The 18,616-nt window shown below is 38.7% G+C and overlaps 1 protein-coding gene across 5 annotated transcripts in view; it reads right to left on the bottom strand.

The window, feature by feature from the left end:
* GRIA1 (glutamate ionotropic receptor AMPA type subunit 1) overlaps window positions 1-18,616 on the bottom strand; it is a 382,121-nt gene that overhangs the window by 88,384 nt on the left and 275,121 nt on the right. For all 5 annotated transcript variants that reach the window (XR_016313529.1, XM_089682810.1, XM_089682811.1 and 2 more), the window contains exons 7-9: window positions 16,357-16,524; window positions 15,992-16,096; window positions 8,531-8,641 (exon numbers count right to left, since the gene is read on the bottom strand). Coding sequence is in view for 4 of the 5 variants with exons in the window: in XM_089682810.1 (XP_089538936.1) it covers window positions 8,531-8,641; window positions 15,992-16,096; window positions 16,357-16,524 (384 nt within the window). In the remaining variant the exon portion in view is untranslated. The remainder of the gene's footprint in view (window positions 1-8,530; window positions 8,642-15,991; window positions 16,097-16,356; window positions 16,525-18,616) is intronic.

Here is an 18,616-nt window from a genome sequence, read left to right as displayed (position 1 = left end):
TATGCCTCTGCTGGAAGCTAATAGCAACATTGTTGAGGGCCCCTGGTCCCAATACCTTCCTCCATCCCCTTTTCATTACAACCACCCCCTCTTCTAGCCACAGCTACTCCCTGCCACCTTAAATCCCCCCCCCCCCCATAAAACCTCACCTTCTTTTCTCCAGTCACAGAACCTTCCACCCACCTCTCTCCTCGGTCACTGTGTCTCTCTGACAAATACCTTGCCTCCTGGGTCACAGTACCCATGAACACAAGCCCCTCCATCTGACACCACCTCTAAACCTCTGTTCTACCTGCCTTTTACCCGCTCTGGACACAGAGCTTCCCATCTGCCTCCCCCCCCCCAATTCCCTGCCCCCCCCAACTATTTTATTACATTGCTTATGTGCAATGCAACTCTCACCTCTCAGGTCACAACACGTATCTTCTGTCTCAAAGGAAGGGGTGGGGGAGGTGCAGCTTGGCATCATCTCCTTGGATGTTGGATGCCATTCTTCCAGCACTGGTAGTGTAATACTGTGCATTGTGGTACAAGACAGCACACTGCAATTGAGTGTTAATGGATCCTTAGTGTTCTCTGAATTCAGGTTTTTCATGGATTCGTGTTTTTTCCTCTCATTTTTTTCATATTTGTCGTTTGGTTGAACTCTATGAAGATATGCCTTTTTTCAACCTAACTGTGTAACAGTGCGATATTTAATACACTTGTGATTGGAATGAATATTTAAATTATAAATACCCATACATATGCTGACCTTTTTTCCTACAACTACATAGCCTATGATTTTTTTCTAAATCTTCTGCTTTTCTTGGCACATGCTCATTGTTTTATTTAGCAGGCCAGTCACATTTTTTTTTAAATTTACCTTTCAATTTTAGGCAAAATGTTGACAAACGCATGCCTCATAGATGCCAATCCCAATTATGCTGTGTTCCAGGCAACATGTAAGGATCATAGAGTCATGCGAGTCACTGTGCATGCACAATATGTTGTGCATGTCACATATCCCAGGAGGCATAGTCTTCTAATCAAAAAAGGAGGAGGGGTGAATGCTGGCATAGTGGCTGCACTCTCAGGGACTTTATACATATTTTCTGGACCTGCCCAGCAGTTGCTACTTTCTAGATGCAGATAATGTCTGTTGTTAACCTTGCGGTGGATATTTCTTCAACTCCATTCCCCAGAGTCTGTTTGTTATGTTTAGTCGAGGACCTAGTTCCTGGGGTTGCGGACAAGGTGCTTGTGAGTCTTTTACTGTTTTACACCAGAAAAGCCATCACTCTGTGTTGGAAAAAGTGGGCTCCCCCTCCCCCACTTTCTGGAAACACCAGGTTAATGCCATTTTACCTTTGTACAAATATACTTATCTGCATAGAGGATGCTCTAAAAAATATGGCAGAGTCTGGGCGAAATGATCAGCGGAACCCTCAACAGCTACTGACATCTGACCCCTCTGCATTATTTGTGCTTGTCTTGAAGCCTCATTTATGAATGCTTGGGGGTGGGCCTCAGGTAATGGGGATGATATGTCTAATTGTCTTAACTTGATGTTCACTAACAGCAGCATCTGTTTTATGTTTCTTTATTGTTTTGCTGTACATTGTTAAGATTGTAGGCCGAAACCCCGATTTGCTATGCTTTTCACTGAGATACCCCTGCATGGGTTAGTGCTTGAAGATGTACATATTGTTGTACAGTGTATGTTACTTGAAAAAACAATAAAAAGAATTTAAACAAAAAGGAGGAGGGGGGCCAGCTTAGCGGCACGTCATTGGGAAGCCCACTGGCTGAACCCAGAAGAAATTTCAGCCACATGACAAAGTCAAAGGGAAAAATGGCAGTGCGGGACCTGAGCAGTAGCAGCAGAAGGTGGATCTTAGCAGGACAATGCTGGATCCGCTGAGTGGGTGAGTATCTAAATGGTGAATAACTCAGAATCTGGTAAGCATGGTTTAAAATAAATAAATTAATGGGGAGGGGATTTGAAGTTCCTCTTTAATAATGCATTCTTTATGGTGAATGTTTTCAAATAGTCAGACCCCACATAATTAGAGGTGGGGTCTGGATGGACCATTCCTTTAAGTGTGGCAGGGTTAACTGTGTCCTGGGGATCAAGACAGAAATGTTGGTAAATATGATACCTTGGTGACCTTTAGCAGAACATAAGGCACACAAGCTATGTCATGTAGATGTTCCACACACATGGCAAACTTGGACCGCAGGTATAACCTAAAGATGAGCACAATATCAGATATATAGTTTTAAAGATAGTATTCACTGTGCCCACATGAGTCCAGACATGTACCCGTGTGGACATTCTGTTGTTCATTTGCTTTAGTAAATCAGCCTCACTATGGAAAGCAGAATTTGGGCAACATCTAAACATACATTGTGCTGGTGTGTAATATGCAAGGCACACAGTTGATTGAAAAGTCTCTATCTCATATATCTCATATAGCTTTGGTAGACAAACTTGGGATGGATACTGATATATAACAGCATTATATTCTTTCAATCCGGAAGGACCTGGATCATAAAATCAATCTCCTTTTAAAGCTAACTACATTAGTAAAGAAACAATATAGCTTTTAAGTGGAAGTCATGGGGTTGTGCAGACAGGATTCTTGTAAGTACAGTTTCCATACATCTTTCCCTTGTAGGCGTATGATTGACAGGACATGATTGCCAAACAAGTAAAGGAAAGAACTGTTTCCTGGGAAACTCTTGTTTTCACAAATAACAGCACAAATAGAAGGTGGGAAGTCCGCCCTCTGTGCAGAACATAAAGTACGTACAGTAATGCATAGCCAGGGTACATGTCATCTATAAAGCTCTTTTGGTGTCACCAGTCCTTGCTAATAAGGATTACTGATTCTACAGTTTTCTTCCAGGAAGGAAAACGTTAAAAGTCTTTGCTGGATACATCGGTTGCCTTAGACTACTGTCTCTAAATAACAACTCTGCAGATGGAGAGATTGTGGAGAGCATATTTATGATTTCCTATTTATTAGGGCCTTTTGGTCTTTCATTCAAACTGATTTTCTCCCTATGAAAGTCAGTAGTAAAGCAAAAGCAGTGCAAAGTAGGAATATACAGCTTAGAAGAAGGTCAACCGCGGGTCAAATCTGCCTGTCAGCCAACTGTGATTGATCTTAGAAGCATCTCAAGCTGGCCTCAATTGCAGTTTGAATTAATCTGCCAGTTGGCTCTTGGCCCATCAACATAAGCCCAAAGCCCATATTTATAGGTCTTTTAAGGGTTATTAATACCCACAACAGTAAAATCAGCCTGTATATGCAGTAAAGCATGATTGTTATACTCTCTGTGGAACCTAAGGGGTTAATCCTCTGCATTGTGTAAAAAAGCTGTTTGATCCCGTCTTCTCTAATCCTCCCCTTCTCCTACTGTCCCCAATACCTCTGCTGATAGAACAGAGCCTGGGGGCATGCTGCACATGCTCAGATTGGTGTGTATTTCTAGAGAAGTTTTTTTTTTCCTTGGAAGCGTGCATGTGATCAGCACAGGGCCAATCAGCACTGTCCAGACAGAGGGTCAGGAGTCCTGCAGCCTCATAGGACAATCAGGGGAGAATGAAAACTCCTCCTACAAGCTTTAACCAGTGCTCTGCTGGACACTGATAGAAGTCACAAGACTGCTTTGACCGCTGTTGAGAAAAGATATTTATCAGTTTACATTTACTAAAATAATTGCATTTCCATGTTCTGTGTACTGTGGGAGACCAGATATAGTGAATGCAGGGTCCTGGGTTTAGTAACACTTTAATGTGTAATTAAAAGCAAACATTTTTTTTTTCATTTTGAATAGAGTAAGAAAGGGTATAACCTTCATAATTTTTTTGCCTTCTGCCAGTGTCCTACTGAGGAGATTTCCCTTCACTTCCTGTCCCATAGCCAAAATAGGAAGTGGGAGGAAATCCCTCCAAAGTGAGGGAATCCCGGTGTCTCACCAGAACTATTGTCCCAATTGGAAGATTTCCCCTCTATTGGAGTGATGATGTCAACCCATAATTTGGTATTTTCTTTACTTTCACTTTCAAAGATAGTGATAAACAGGATGGAGAGGGTGAATCTCCCTAACGGGGGCACAGACAGCGATAACAACCTGACAGGTGTTCTAAACCATCTTCACTCTGTTCAAAACTAAAAGCTTTGCCTTTAGTTACACCTTGAAGTATATCCAAAGATAGAGTAGGAGGAGGTTAAAACTGCTGTCAGGTTTTTGTTCTGCCATCCGCAACTCAGTAGGGAGATTTCCCCTCTACTCGTGTTCTGATGGCAACTCAAAATTTTGGATGTGACATAACTTTCATTTTTCACAACATTGGTGATCAAGAGAATTTCCCAACAGGGACACAGACAGCCATAAAAAAAGAAAAACAAAAACAACAGTAGTTCCCCCTGACATTTAGTTATACTGTAAAGCATAACTCCAGCCAAAAATACTGAAATAAAAATGAGTAGCCCTTTAAAGGATAAAAAAACAAAATTGGCCTTTTTTTGCAATTTTCAGCTTCAGTCAGCAGATTTCCCCTGCACTGATTTTTACTGACATTAAATGCCCTTCGTCTAATGGCTAGCATCATTCAACTCACTTCCTCTGAGCCCAGTTCTTCCTGTACCTGGCATAAACCTTTTCAATAATCTACATACACCCTCTCCCGCAGTCTCATACTGCTAACATAATGTCCATAATACAGTCCAAAATTCAAAATTGGAGAATCCAAAATTTTAAACAAACATAAAAAAATATTAAAAAATAAATAACTATGGAAATTATAAAAATTATAGTCCACGCTCTCCAATCTTCCAACTGTGTAAATGTCCAAATCTTCCCTTCAATCCAAAAGCACCTCAAAGAAAATAAACTAGATATAGTGCATTATCTTTAATAAATAAAAATTATAAGTGATGTCATGCAACCACACTGGTGATATAGAAATACTAATAAATAGACATCATACATGTGAAGTGAAAGTCAACACACCACTTCACTAGTGGTCCTGTGAAACAACCACTGCAATACGTGAAATATCACAAAAACCACAATAAATGATCAGTGAAAATTGTGCCAAAAATAAAGTGCCACCACTCTGCTTATGGGATAATATACAATTACCCTCTTGCTGCTTTCAAAGCATTCTGAAATTCCCTTATACCAGATGGAATTGCCGTCCCTGGGAGTATGCTTTCCTTTATAGGAGTACACAATGGAATCCCTTTCTCATGCAGCCATGGGCATCGGGGTCCCCATTCCTCGCAGGAGCAGACTCAGTGGAGTGATAAATATAGTAAACACAATTTATTCAAAAGCTTACATTGTAAAAAATACCGTCCATCCTCGATACAGTCCGTTCACTGTTGGACAATGTCAACAAAGCTGGTTTGTATCAATGTAATTCATAACAGCTTTGCTTCCTTTACTAGTGAACTGTGATTGGCCCACAGCTATCACATGGTACCTGGGCCAATCACGGCACACTGTACCATGTGATTAGCTGTAGCCAATCACAGATCACTAGTATTTACAGTTGTCATGAAGTTAACCCATTCATAACAGTTCAAAGCATTGCTCGTACAATGAATTTCATTGTACCGCCAATCAAAGTGAGAAAAAAAACCCTGATCACCCCCCGAATAGTACAATGTTAAACTGGTAGCATTAGCTACTCTAATGAAAGTATTTAAAAAAAAATAGTAAAAGAAAATGTAAAAATATATAAAATATTGAATAAATAATAATAATTTTTTAACATGCTGTCACCAGTCAATGTCCCTGATCAGTATCATGATGCTGTACTGCACTGGTGACGGTATGTAAAACAAAAATTGTGAAAAAAAATTTTTTATTTAATTTCTTCATTTTCCAAAAATTATGAGAAAAAAATGCTATTTCAATAAACTCACCATGCCTCTTACTTAATATCCAGACAGTCTACTTTCAAAAAAAGGGATCATTTGGGGGGGTATATGTACTGTCCTGACATTTTATGGAAAAGAGATTGTCTATCAGTACTTCAGAATAGATCAATTTTCAAATATATATCCCATAGTTCGTGGACTATATAACATTTCTACAGACTAAATAATATACATTTATTCAGAATTTTTTTTACCAAACATATGTAGCAGAGGACATTTTGGCCTTAATTTATGAAGTAATTCGATTTTTTAATTTTTTTATGCCATCAGCTTATACAAGTGTAAGTGCAGAACATCATGATAAGTTGTACTATTGGTACTCTTCCTCATCAGTGTCAAGATCTCTCCTTTCCAAGCAGTGCCATCAGCTCGTTCTCTAAGATGGTAATAAATTGTGTAACTATGTAAAGCATAGCACTGCCCAAAATGCTTTTTATTGTGATAGATCTGGGCAGGGTTAATCATGTCATGTTTTTAAGGCTGGATAGGTTTTAATTGTAGAGATTTCTCATTTCCTGTGAACTCAAATATGACATTCAACAAAATGCAAAGCAGTAATATTAACTTTTTTTCTGCAACAGGGCAATGTCATTGGCTCTTCTATGTGAACAGTACTATTGATTCTCCTATCCAACAGAACAATGCTATTGGTTCTTCTGTCTATCAAAGCAGCACAGTTTACTGTTCTAGAACACATCAGTACTGCTATCTGATCCTTTTAAAACAAGACTTTAATGGTTTTCAGTCAATTTTATTTTCAATGTTTTTCTTTCAAGCGGAACGTTTTTTTCAATGCTTTCAGAGAGCTTTTTAGGGCAGAAGAGACTTTGTATTTCTCTTCTGCCATAAACATTTCTCTGCCTGTTTTTTTCTAATAGTACACAAAGCCATGCAAACGTAGTTCAGTATACAATCTTCGCATCCCGTGAGTGCCTGGATGACGTAACCCCAGCACGCATGCACAGAAGTTATGTCATTCCTGGCCAGCCAACCAGGATTGCCTAAAAGTCAGGACCCAGTAGAAGACAGGGAGAAAGTGTCAGTATCAGACATGGAAGCATTGATGCCAGATAGCTGGAGGAAGTTACTCTTTTGTGGTAGCTTAAGTTACTTTTATCTTTTACATATTGTTTCAATATTCTAAGTCAGGCTTAAAGTAGTAAATGCAGAAAAAAAATGTCTATGCCCCCTGTAAGATAAGGCCATAATGTATTTGTATGCATCGCATACTAGCACTTTATGAGAGACTTATCTTAAAATGAAGCCCACCAGAGGTGTACTGTCACCACTGACAGGGCTTCCATCTTTACCCCGTCTACCTTCCTTTTTCGCAGGCTCCAGACATTTGAATGGCTGAGCCGTGATGATGTCACTCTTGCACATGCTCACAGGAGTTACAGTTGTGGCACAGAGCTTTGAAGAGACGGCATGAGTATCCTATCCCTTAAGCGTGCATGCGCTGGTGACGTCACCAGCTGAAGAAACAGTGAATATCTCCTAAACGGTTCACGTTTAGGAGATAATAATTTTTCCGACAGGTCAGCTTTATTATAAGTAGCAGAAAAAAGGTTTACGACCGCTTTAAGTCTAAAAGGCATATATCTAGAAAAGTGCTCTTTGGGCACCAGAAGCTGTGTATCTACAAGCTCCACTGATAGAAATCTAGCCCTGGCAAACCTAAAGACACAACACAGTGGAGGTTGTTTCCTTTCAGGTACTTTCATCTTTGATTAAAACTTGGAAAAAGCCCTATGGAAAGAGATGAAGTCAGGTGAAGGAGTCAGAAGGAGGAGTCAAGAGATGGTATGAGTATCCTGTCCCTTAAGCGTGCATGCGCCAGTGACGTCACCAGCTGAAGAAACAGTGAATATCTCCTAAACGGTTCACGTTTAGAAGATAATACCTTTCCGACAGGTCAGCTTTATTATAAGTAGCAGAAAAACGTTTACGACCGCTTTAAGTCTAAAAGGCATATATCTAGAAAAGTGCTCTTTGGGCACCAGAAGCTGTGTATCTACAAGCTCCACTGATAGAAATCTAGCCCTGGCAAACCTAAAGACACAACACAGTGGAGGTTGTTTCCTTTTTAGGTACTTTCATCTTTGATTAAAACTTGGAAAAAGCCCTATGGAAAGAGATGAAGTCAGGTGAAGGAGTCAGGAGGAGTCAACAGATGGTATTAGTGGAAGGTGTTAGAAAAAGGTGGCAGGTATTTGTGTGTGAAAATTTCAGCTAGAGCTAGTGAACTTAGTCAACTTCAGGCTTTTTGCAACATATAGGTAAGGAGAACCCTGCTGGTTAGATAAAAGAATACATAATATTCACATGCAATATTTCATATTATCTATAATATATACCACTAAAGCATTCATAACACCATACAATACCTTAAATAGATAAGATAGACCAATATTTTTTCTCTATCTGAGGATCACAAACCACTATTAATACAATGTACAATATTACAAATATTTTAAATGTATTGATTGTAATTTGTAGACAAAGCAGGAAGACTGCAGAAAATCTCAGTCTTTGCTACTAAAAACACAGAACAGCAAAAACCATTCTAAATACTAAACCATTACACATACCAAAATGGTGGTAACGATGTACGTCCTATTCTGAACCCCTATGGATTCATTTCCTGCTTGGGCATCAGTGGCTAATGGGATCAATTTGTCATCTTCATTCCATGTAGCAATCTGTTAATTAGAAAAGATATGTTATTGTCAATGAACATTTCTTTCCATTTTGTTCTGGCCCATTAAACTTTATATTCTTTTCCAAGTTTGCAACTCATTACTGTATTCTAAGCCTATAATTTCTCGTACAGGTAGGAATGAAAAATCTTTGCCACCAATTGACAGTAGTGTGCCATAAATCAGCATTTCCTCTGCTGGTTTACAATGGTGTAATGGCAGAGTGTTCGATGTGGGCGTCCTACACAAAAAGGATTTCAGACTGCTGGAAAATTACAGCCACTTTCAGCTGCCAAGGGCTATTATGAAGAATTTAGACCTCATATTTGAGAATATTCTTGCGGATACCCAACATGTTTTATGGTATTGATCATGAAATTCATCTCAGTTTATAAAAGTGGATCTGAACTCAAGAAGTGAAGATTTAGAAGATAGGAAACTATTAGAATTGATAATTATGTCAAAGAAGTACCCTGAAATGCTATTTGTTTCTTAAATTCCTCCTGAAAAATAGTGGTGCACTTCATGACTTTGCATAGAGCCTCATATCTGTATATATGATGTGTGAGATCACTGAAGCTGTTGTTTCTTTGACTGCTAGTCTCACCAGTTTTACATTAATATTTAGTGATGTTATAACTGTGTTCCCACTGTTTTCCTTGCTGGAGAAAAAATAGATATACTATAAGCTTTCTGGCACTCAAAAACCACAAGTGTGATATCCTTTACAGAGAACAAACTCTATATGTGTGGCATGTAATTCGATGTACAGTATCATGAAGAAATATTTTAAGATCATATAAGAATATTTACAGATTTTTATATTTTTAAATAGGAAATATAAATCTTGAAATTTAATAAATAAAGGTTCATATCATTGCCATTTGAAAGCCTTCTAGTTTAAATTTGATACACTGGGGGTTATTTACTAAACCTGGAGAGTGCAAAATCTGGAGCAGCTCTGCATAGAAACAGATCAGTTTACAGGTTTTATTACCAAAACTTAATTGAACAAGCTGAAGTTAGAAGCTGATTGGTTACCATGTACAGCTGTCCCAGATTCTGAGTGCTCCAGCTTTAGTAAATCTCTCCCACTGCGTTGCACTAATTATGTAAACCAAAAACAGGATCTAAAAGGTGAAATAATATCAAACACATCAACAATGCACTGACTAGGTATATAATTGTATGATTATTCAACAAAGATTAAAATATATATTTCACCCAACTAACAGCGAATGGAAAGTGATTAGGGAACCTTCACCTTCAGCCAATCATAATAGGCTTTACAATGAATTTTAGGTAAGATCTTTAGATTCTCAATCCCTTCTAAAATTCTGCTTAAAATTTGTGATTTGTAATAGTACTGTTTGGACTTTGAAGAAGGAGACATACCCCGAAAGCTTGTCCTCAAAATTGTATGTTAGTGCAAATAAAAAAAGTATCACGGACAGTACTCAATTGTTTCTGTCGCAAATGCACTAATACGGCTACAATCACCTCAGGTAAGATCTTTAACCACTTCCCGACCGGCCGTTGCATATAAACGGCCGGACGGTGGCAGTGCAGGGTCGGGTGGTCGTTTATGAACGGCCTCCCCGCACCCTGCTTGTGCGTGCTCCCTGGGAGCGCGCAGCACCGCGATCAGGTGCCCGCTGTGTCCTCCGGACACAGTGAAACACCGATCGTCGGACGGGACCTCTGTACGAGGTCCCGATCATGTGATCACTGATTGGCCAATCAGTGATCACATGCAAAGTAGTAAGCAAGATGTCACTTGTGACATCATTGCTTACTACGTGGGAAATCTGTGAATAATCACAGAGGTCACATGGTACAAGGCTGTTCACAACAGCCTTGTACCATGTGACAAGGTGTGACCAATCACAGCTTACTCAGTACTTCTCAATGAGTGCAGGAATGCACACAGAGAGAAAGAGAAATTATTGCTTTTACATCCTATATGGGTGTAAAAGCAATCAGTGTAAAAAAAAAAAAAAAAAAAATCTTCATCACCCCCCACAAGTAGTACAGTGTCACCATGGTGACACTGTACTGCTAGGGTGACAGTATGTAAAAAAATAAATAAATAAATAATAATAATATAAAAAAAATAAATAAAAATGTAAAAAAAATGTTTAAAAATTATAATTTTTGGTTATAAACTAACTTTGTTTTTTGTTTATTTTTACTAAAAAGATAACGTAATAAATTTTGGCAAAGATTTATGATGAAATATTATTTATTTGCAAAATTTTATAAAAAAACACTTTTGTTCAAAATGTTTGGACTTTTTCATTTACATAGCAAAAAAAATAAAACTCCCAGCGGTGAATAAATACCACCAAAATAAAGCTTTATCTGTCTCAAAAAAATGGTAAAAAATTAATTTGGGTACAGTGTTGCATGACTGCGCAATTGTCATTCAAAGTGTGATAGCGCTGAAAGCTGAAAATTGCCCTGGTCAGGAAGGGGGTAAAAGTGTCCGGTCTGGAAGTGGTTAAAAATGTACACGTTTTTAAATAGACACTAAGTAGGGGACCAACATATGAAAGCCCAACTCTAGTTGACAAATTTTAAGTAGTTACAGCAACAGGTTTTGTTCTTTTGGAAAAACTTTAAACTATGAATAATGTTGACTGTTGTAAGTACCACCAGCATTGGTATATGTTTTGTCCCAACCCCTTCAACCACCCCTTTCTTTCTGGAAAGCTTGGCTTATAAAATAAATTGGGCAAATAATGGATCTATTGGCAATATCAACAGATAATCAACTGGAAATGAACTTGATCACCCCCCTGGCTAATGCTTTGAATAATTTGCCTTTTGCTAAATTGCAAAAATAGAAGCCAACTCGCTTTATGAAAAGGTAGCTTTGAAAATAGCCATTACTGGCAAATACAGCATATATGAAAATGTCATAATTTGCATCAATCTAATTGATTACTAGGAATTTCTAATGTGACAGATCCTCTTTAACCTTTAGGTTGATTTACATTAAGGCTATGTAGATGTATTTCTACTCTGAGTCAGGTTTTACAGTTAATTATTTATTAGGTTAACCCATACCTGGCAATAGAATTGTACAAGGCTACGCAAAGTATAGTTAGACTGCATGCCTTGACTGTCTTCCAAAGGTTAGCAAGTCTATAAATAGTGTACTGTCTGGAAATGTGATGGGTTTTGTTTTGCTGTCTGGCAACAGGGCACAGGTGGCAGAAGGGGAAAGTCCAACAATTGTTATTGGGGATTCTATAGTAACACCTCTGTGGTGTTGCTGGAAGCAAGTGCATGAGAACAGATGAACCTAATACAATGTGAAAGCCTTATTGTGTGAGCAGCTTCCAATCACTTTATATTAGGCTCGGTTATAAGGGAGACGCTGAATCTTCATCCTGAGAACAGTCCACTTGCAGGGACTAATGTCACCAAACAATGTCACAGAAGGCAAAGAAGAGGTGATAGGTAAAGCAAACTTGCCATGACTTGTAAAATTAAAGTGAAGCTCCAGGCAAAAGGCAAAATTTGGAGAAATAAAGAACATGATTTTATTATAAAACATATAAATGTGCTATAATTTATCATCCCCTCATTTCCAAGTGTTTACTTGTTAATCCTGCCAGCACTGCTGTTATCCTCTTCTTTCCTGTCGAAAGCCAGCAATGCTATGCTATTGCTGCTGAATTTGCTACATTGTCAGCCACTGATCCATGTCTCCCTAATTATCTATGCAGTGACATAATCATGTCACCACATCGACCCTAAAATTGTTGTCAGCCATAGACACTGAGCATGCGAGAGCTGGAAGAGTGGAGACGTAGAAGTATAGAACACCTACCTCTCTGTAAGGTAGGAGCCCAAGTAAAGCATCAGTGGTCATATGTCCACCAAAGATAAATGATAAAGAAAGCTACAGTATATAAACATGACATTTATTAAAAAAAGCAAGGACTGCTTAAGAGGACTAATTAAGCAGGACTGCTTTAAATGTGAGTTGGTGATGGCTTGCCTTATACTTTAACTCCTTGACTACCAAGCCTATTCTGACATCTCTCATGTACATGTAATCAGTGTGTATTTTACTAGATAATTACTTGAAACCACCCAAAAGTAAATATTTGCTGAAAGCAATGGCCATGGGAAAAAAATGTTGATTGTTGCAGTTTTTTATGTCACACAATATTGATGCAAACGCAAATGTTTGGGAAAAAATACGCTTTAATGAATTTTAGTGCATACAAGCACAAGAACCAATGAAATCAGAGGACATAAGAATCTGAGGCAAGTGGGTAAATTGGTAGTAAACCACAAAAAAAGTGTAATAATTTCATTATGACAGACTAACCTTAAAACAAAACTCTCCAGCTGCACGCTGTCACTGTTGACAGGGCTTCTATCTTCACTCAGTCTTCCTTTTGGGTTTGCAGGCTCCAGTCATTTAAATGACCGAGCCCACAAAGACGTCTCTCCTGCGCATATGTGCAAGAGTCACAGCCGTGGCTCAGATTTCCCAAAGGATGGCATGCGTCCATTGAGAGCGCAGTGTGCATGTGCTGGTGACGTCACCTGCTGCTACTAAAGTAGATATCTCCTAAATGTTGTACATTTAGGAGATGTTTACTGTACCTACAGGTAAACCCTTCTATAGGCTTACCTGTTGGTATAAATAAAAAAGCAGACTTTACTACCACTTTAAACTTTACAAGGATTTGCTTTTTCATCTTACATTTTTATTTTTCTGATGTAAAGGTTAACTGTTGGGGTGGCTTCACACTTTTACTGTATGTGCAAATTTTACTGTAATATATGCATTATTGTATAACTAAAGGTAAAACCTTTTTCTTAGTTTTGGACAGAGTGGAGATGGATTAGAACACCTGTTAGGTTTTTATTGCACTCTGTGCCAAGCTGTAGGGAGAGTCACCCTCTCAATTTGTCCTGTTTACCATTATCATCGAAAGTGAACAAAACTCCAACTTTTTGGTTGGTCCCAAAAAAGTAATGGAGGGACAATTTCAAATGGGGACTCTAGTTCTGGTGACCTGAGGGTCCCCAATGGATTCCCTTAATTTGTGAGGGTTATCTTTCACTTCCTGCTGTGGCTATTGGACAGGAAGTAAAGGTAAATCTCCCCAATGGGACACAGAAGGTAAAAAATAAATGTAGAGGGATTATAACCCTCCCTTACTCTATCCAAAATAAAAAAAGTTCTGCCTATATTTCTACTTTAACGTGTGGTACAACAATGGATTGTGCATGTGTGTTTTAGTGCTTTGTTATTTGTTTTCAATATCACTCCAAGGTGCATACAGAGAGTTAACCATTGCACCTTCCCAGGGGAGAACTGGGAGCTTTTGGCCTGGGGGTAAAAACAACTATTACTTTCATGGTAGGAAGTAGGATCAGAAATAAAGAAAATGCTCCATAGTTCCAGATAGGTGGGCATTATGAAAGGCGGGCATCTTGAAAGAACATGGCTTATTGTGACACATATTTTCGTATATTTCAATATCAGTTTTTCTTTGCGGCAATCAGCATTTGGTCATGACAGAGCCACAAAGGAAGGTGATACTGGAAGACTTCCTTTTGCCTATGATCGCAGGATTGAACGAGGAGCAGATACCCGTACAATACTCAGCATGTGTCACTAACCACTGGTTCTGCAGAGAGGCCTTGAGGGGTCTGAAGGGGCCCTCTCATGCAAATGCTATTCAGTACACCGCAATGCAAGTATTAATGAATACATTCTTTGCCTTGTGGTACCATGGAAAAAAAAATAGGCAGGTACTTTTTTGGTGGGTGCAAGCATTAAGGGTCCATTAAATGTGCAACACACCCCAATGTGCATCAATGTGTCAGCACATGCAAATTTAGGTATGACTGGGCCTTTAAAGTGTACGATCATTTTCTTTTTCAGATACTCCAGCATTGGATGATTCTGTGAATGTGAAGACCAAAAAAAAAGACAATTAATGGGTCAATTAACTGAGTGGTCTATTAGTAATTTCCAATTGTTCACTGAGATGCTGAGATGAGGAGGGAAGAGACTGTTAATTAATATGTTTGTGTTTCTATGCACAGCTAACAGTAAAATTGGCCATCTGTTACTTTCAGGGGTATGGGTTTCTCCAAAAGAGCGATGATGTCATTTTTCTCTGCAGGCACAAAGTTTGCAGTAACACCCCCTCTGTGCCAAAGAAAGGGTGAGAACTCAGGTCACACCCCCTTGTTTGCTATACTGCATTTGTTTTGAAATGCACACTCTCATTTGGCAAGCTGTGCTTCCCTGGGCAATGTTAAAAAAACAACCAGTCTTTATAAGAATCTGATTTCCTTTTCAGCCACATGCACACACTTTAAACACATTTATTTATTTATTTTTTATCTATGTGATAGTGCATACCCTGCCTTCTGCCAGCTAAATTCCCTGCTGCCTTCCACCACTTATCATTTTGTGAATATTGCTCAATAACAATAACATGCATATCATGTGCTTGGCCATGTGACCTGCCCAAATACTGGGAGTGCTTAGGGGAAGGGTCACTGCTTTCTCTACCAGTCCTCAGTATGCTACCTATATAGTTCTGTAGTAAATGATGTTACCAACACCTTTTTTTCTGCTTGTTTTACTTTGTCCGAACTATAGATCAGTGTGCCCTATAAGGAAGAAGGTCCAAGCCATTGGGGTGAGATCAAGGTCCAAATTTTGCACTGGGGTTCACCAGCTGGTAATTTTGATTTGCTTGTGTAATAGAGTATGATAACTTTTAAAGTGAAAATTAACTTTGCAAACAACAACCAATCATCAAAAAATATAGGATTTTTACTGAGAGATCATGGAGTGGCTATCATGCTATCCGCATGGTTTTCTGTTGATCTGGATTAAGTTAGAGGATAGCCAAGGGACATTTGAAATAGGTGGCATTTACATCATTCTTTAGGTCAACTTTATTTACCGAATACATGGATAAATCTAGAGGGATTTTCTGTCAAATCTTTCCACTGTATGAACTCCGTTTATTCAAATATGAGAAGAAGGCTCCATATCTACTTCAAAGCCTGCTCTATATTATTCAGAGATGTTATAATCCACACAACTTTATATAAGGCTTATATACATTATAGGCGGGTGTAATGTCATGGTGGGTGTGACTTGAATTACTTTAATGCAAATAAATGTCCAATATGGAGGAGACCTGAACAAGAGTGCATTGGGAGTAATACAATCAATACAATCAGACAAGAACATTTCAAGGCTAATGTACCTTTATAGATTTTTGTTTGCTGTAACTTTATTCCTGCTACACTGAACCATTTATCTGATTCACAATTTCAGTTAAGATTCAGCCTTACCTGTCTGATTCCTTTATGTTTGAGCTCCAGCACATGCAATGTATAATTTGTTCTCCTCCCCTTCTCATTGAACTGGACATTGCCAGACAAACCCTCCAGCCGAACCTTTTTTAAAGTGAATAAAATGACAACAACCATTTATTTATATAAATAAAACACTTCTTTTAAGCTTTATTTTCTTCTGAAATTAAGTATAATTTAAACATAAATCTAAAACTGTAAAATGGTTACAAAAATACTAAAAGATTTAAAATTCAGTCTTAAAAGTAATAGCACTTAAACACATTCAATTTAACATCACAACGGTATTCTTTTAACTTTCAAACAAATGTGTAATTTCACATTTACATCTTTTCATTGTATACCTGCTGCAATGCCCTCTGGATATCTATGCCTTGTCCCCATGGAACAGCTGGGTTGGCCAAGCAGTCTCCAGCATTACCACGACGTGAAATGTCTATTCTTTGTTTCCTCAGATTTTGGAAGGCTTCATACATCACACGAACACCATCGTACGTTAGGGCAGAGGTATACTACATAGTTGACATCAGAGACAAGAATTACTAAAAAATGCCTGGTATTCCTTATCAACACCCAACCTACCACTATGATATGAGTAAAGCTTTTTTCCCAATAGGGTAAAAATCTGTTCATAGCTGTTAATTACACATGTGCTAGTGTCAAGCAGGGGAAGAATAATTGCAATGGTTTTGCTAGACTCCTGCCACCAGGGTTTCCTGCCCCATGTCAAGAGTCTAGTAAGACCAGTTGTACCATGAACCCAGGCTGATTCAATTCATGGCCCCTGCCTTTTTACTTAGAACATAACTATGGTTCCGCATTTACATGAACTTGTATTTTGCTTCTGAGATGGAATTGAATAACATTTCTGCAGGATTTGAAATGTAGTGTTTGCATTTTGAAATGGATCATATACAGCAGTATACAGTTTGCATATGCCTCGAACGATGGTTCAAAAACGAGGCTTCCAGGTACAAAGAATGTGGATACATAGTGCATATGCTTGTTTGATAATCTTCAAGCCCATCTATAAGGAACCTTTTTTTAAAAAAAATGTAAATACTCTTCTGGCAAGTTTAAAATTTAGACAGAGGTTCAGGCTGCAATATTTATCTTTAATCTGGAGATGTCCCCTGAAGTATTTCTTTTGTCCACTAGATATCCTCAGTCTTCTGATGAATGATTCTCAGGAGATACTGTAACTACAGGATATCATGGGTCCACCCTTTAAGGGGTTGTTATCACAGCACCCTTCAACATACAGTATATTCATGCAAAGAAAATGTCTACATCTTAAGGACTGATAATGACCTGGAGAAGAATAAAGAGAAGAGCCCCCTGAGCGTTACATGGGTGGCCTAAAGGGTGGGCTTTCAATAAAACTTTTACTGAGAGCAAATCAACGGCTGTTATTGCAGACCTCTTTCTGCAAAAAAAAAAATCTAAAGAATTGCAAAGTTGAAATTACTATAGAACATTTGTAGAATCCTCATCATGAGCCCCTTGGACTCCCAAGCAGCCACTCATTCTGCCCTTGCTAAGGATAGGAGTTCTACAGTATATTTTCTGAAACACTGCATTGCAGGTAAGCCTTTTTGAAGAAAAGTGATAGAGGAAACCAAACAAAATATTATCATGAAAAAAATGTAACCAATATATTAAAAAAAGCTATTCTAGATCAGATAAACTATGCTTTTCTCTCTATGTGGCAAGCTGTAGCAACAGCATGGAACAGCCGACACTGTGTGCTGTCTCTCATCTTCTTTCAAAGATACAAAGAAAAGTGGGTAGAAGAGACAAGCCAACTAAGGACAACTTCATTTCACTTTGCCTCCCACCATTTATTTATGTTGCCCAACACTTTGAACATGCATATAAAAGAGGAAGATACATTTTATTGTGTGTTGAGGTAGATGCTGACACTTAATGGTGACAAGGAAAACCTTAAAGTGGTTGTAAACCCTTACATATAGCCAGCAAAGTGACTAGCCTCAAATGATACACAGTGATGAAACAAAATTTCCTTCCTAAATTGTACCTGATAATCTGCAGCCATTTATTCTGTACAGCCTTCTACAACGGATATTAACACAAAAGTTGGCAGCATCTCTGAGCAGCAGAAAGCAGGAGGTGGGGATCTGAATTCACAAGGGCAAAGAACTCTGAGCCTGATTGGAGGGAACTGACACTCTCCCTCACTCTACACTAGGGGTCAGCAACCCCCGAAAGCTTGCCTGACATGGCATACATTTCTAATGGCATGAGAGCCAGGTTGCCAGCCATCGGTATTGCTGACATAACCATCTAACAATGCAGTGGGTGAACTATCATGTGTTTTGACACTGTAAAACAGGTTCCATCCACTGCTGCTGCCCACTGCTATAGTGGATGGTTGCTATGACCGCTTGGGGGGAATCTGGGGACCCTGATTTATTGTGGCAGGAACTCTGTGGACCTTGATTTGATATGAGGGCGACTCTGATTTAATGTGGAGGGAGCTCTGGGGATCCTGATTTAATGGGGGAGGATTTTGAGGACCCTGACTTAAGTGTGGAGAGTGTCTTGGAACCCTTAATGTTTAATTCGAGGGAACTCTGGGGATGC

The sequence above is a fragment of the Staurois parvus genome, unplaced genomic scaffold (genome assembly GCF_062004578.1).
Source record: "Staurois parvus isolate SC_StPar_1 unplaced genomic scaffold, SC_StPar_1.0 ptg000298l, whole genome shotgun sequence".
In the NCBI taxonomy this organism is placed as follows: domain Eukaryota; kingdom Metazoa; phylum Chordata; class Amphibia; order Anura; family Ranidae; genus Staurois; species Staurois parvus.
This window is presented reverse-complemented; position numbering and strand designations above follow the sequence as displayed.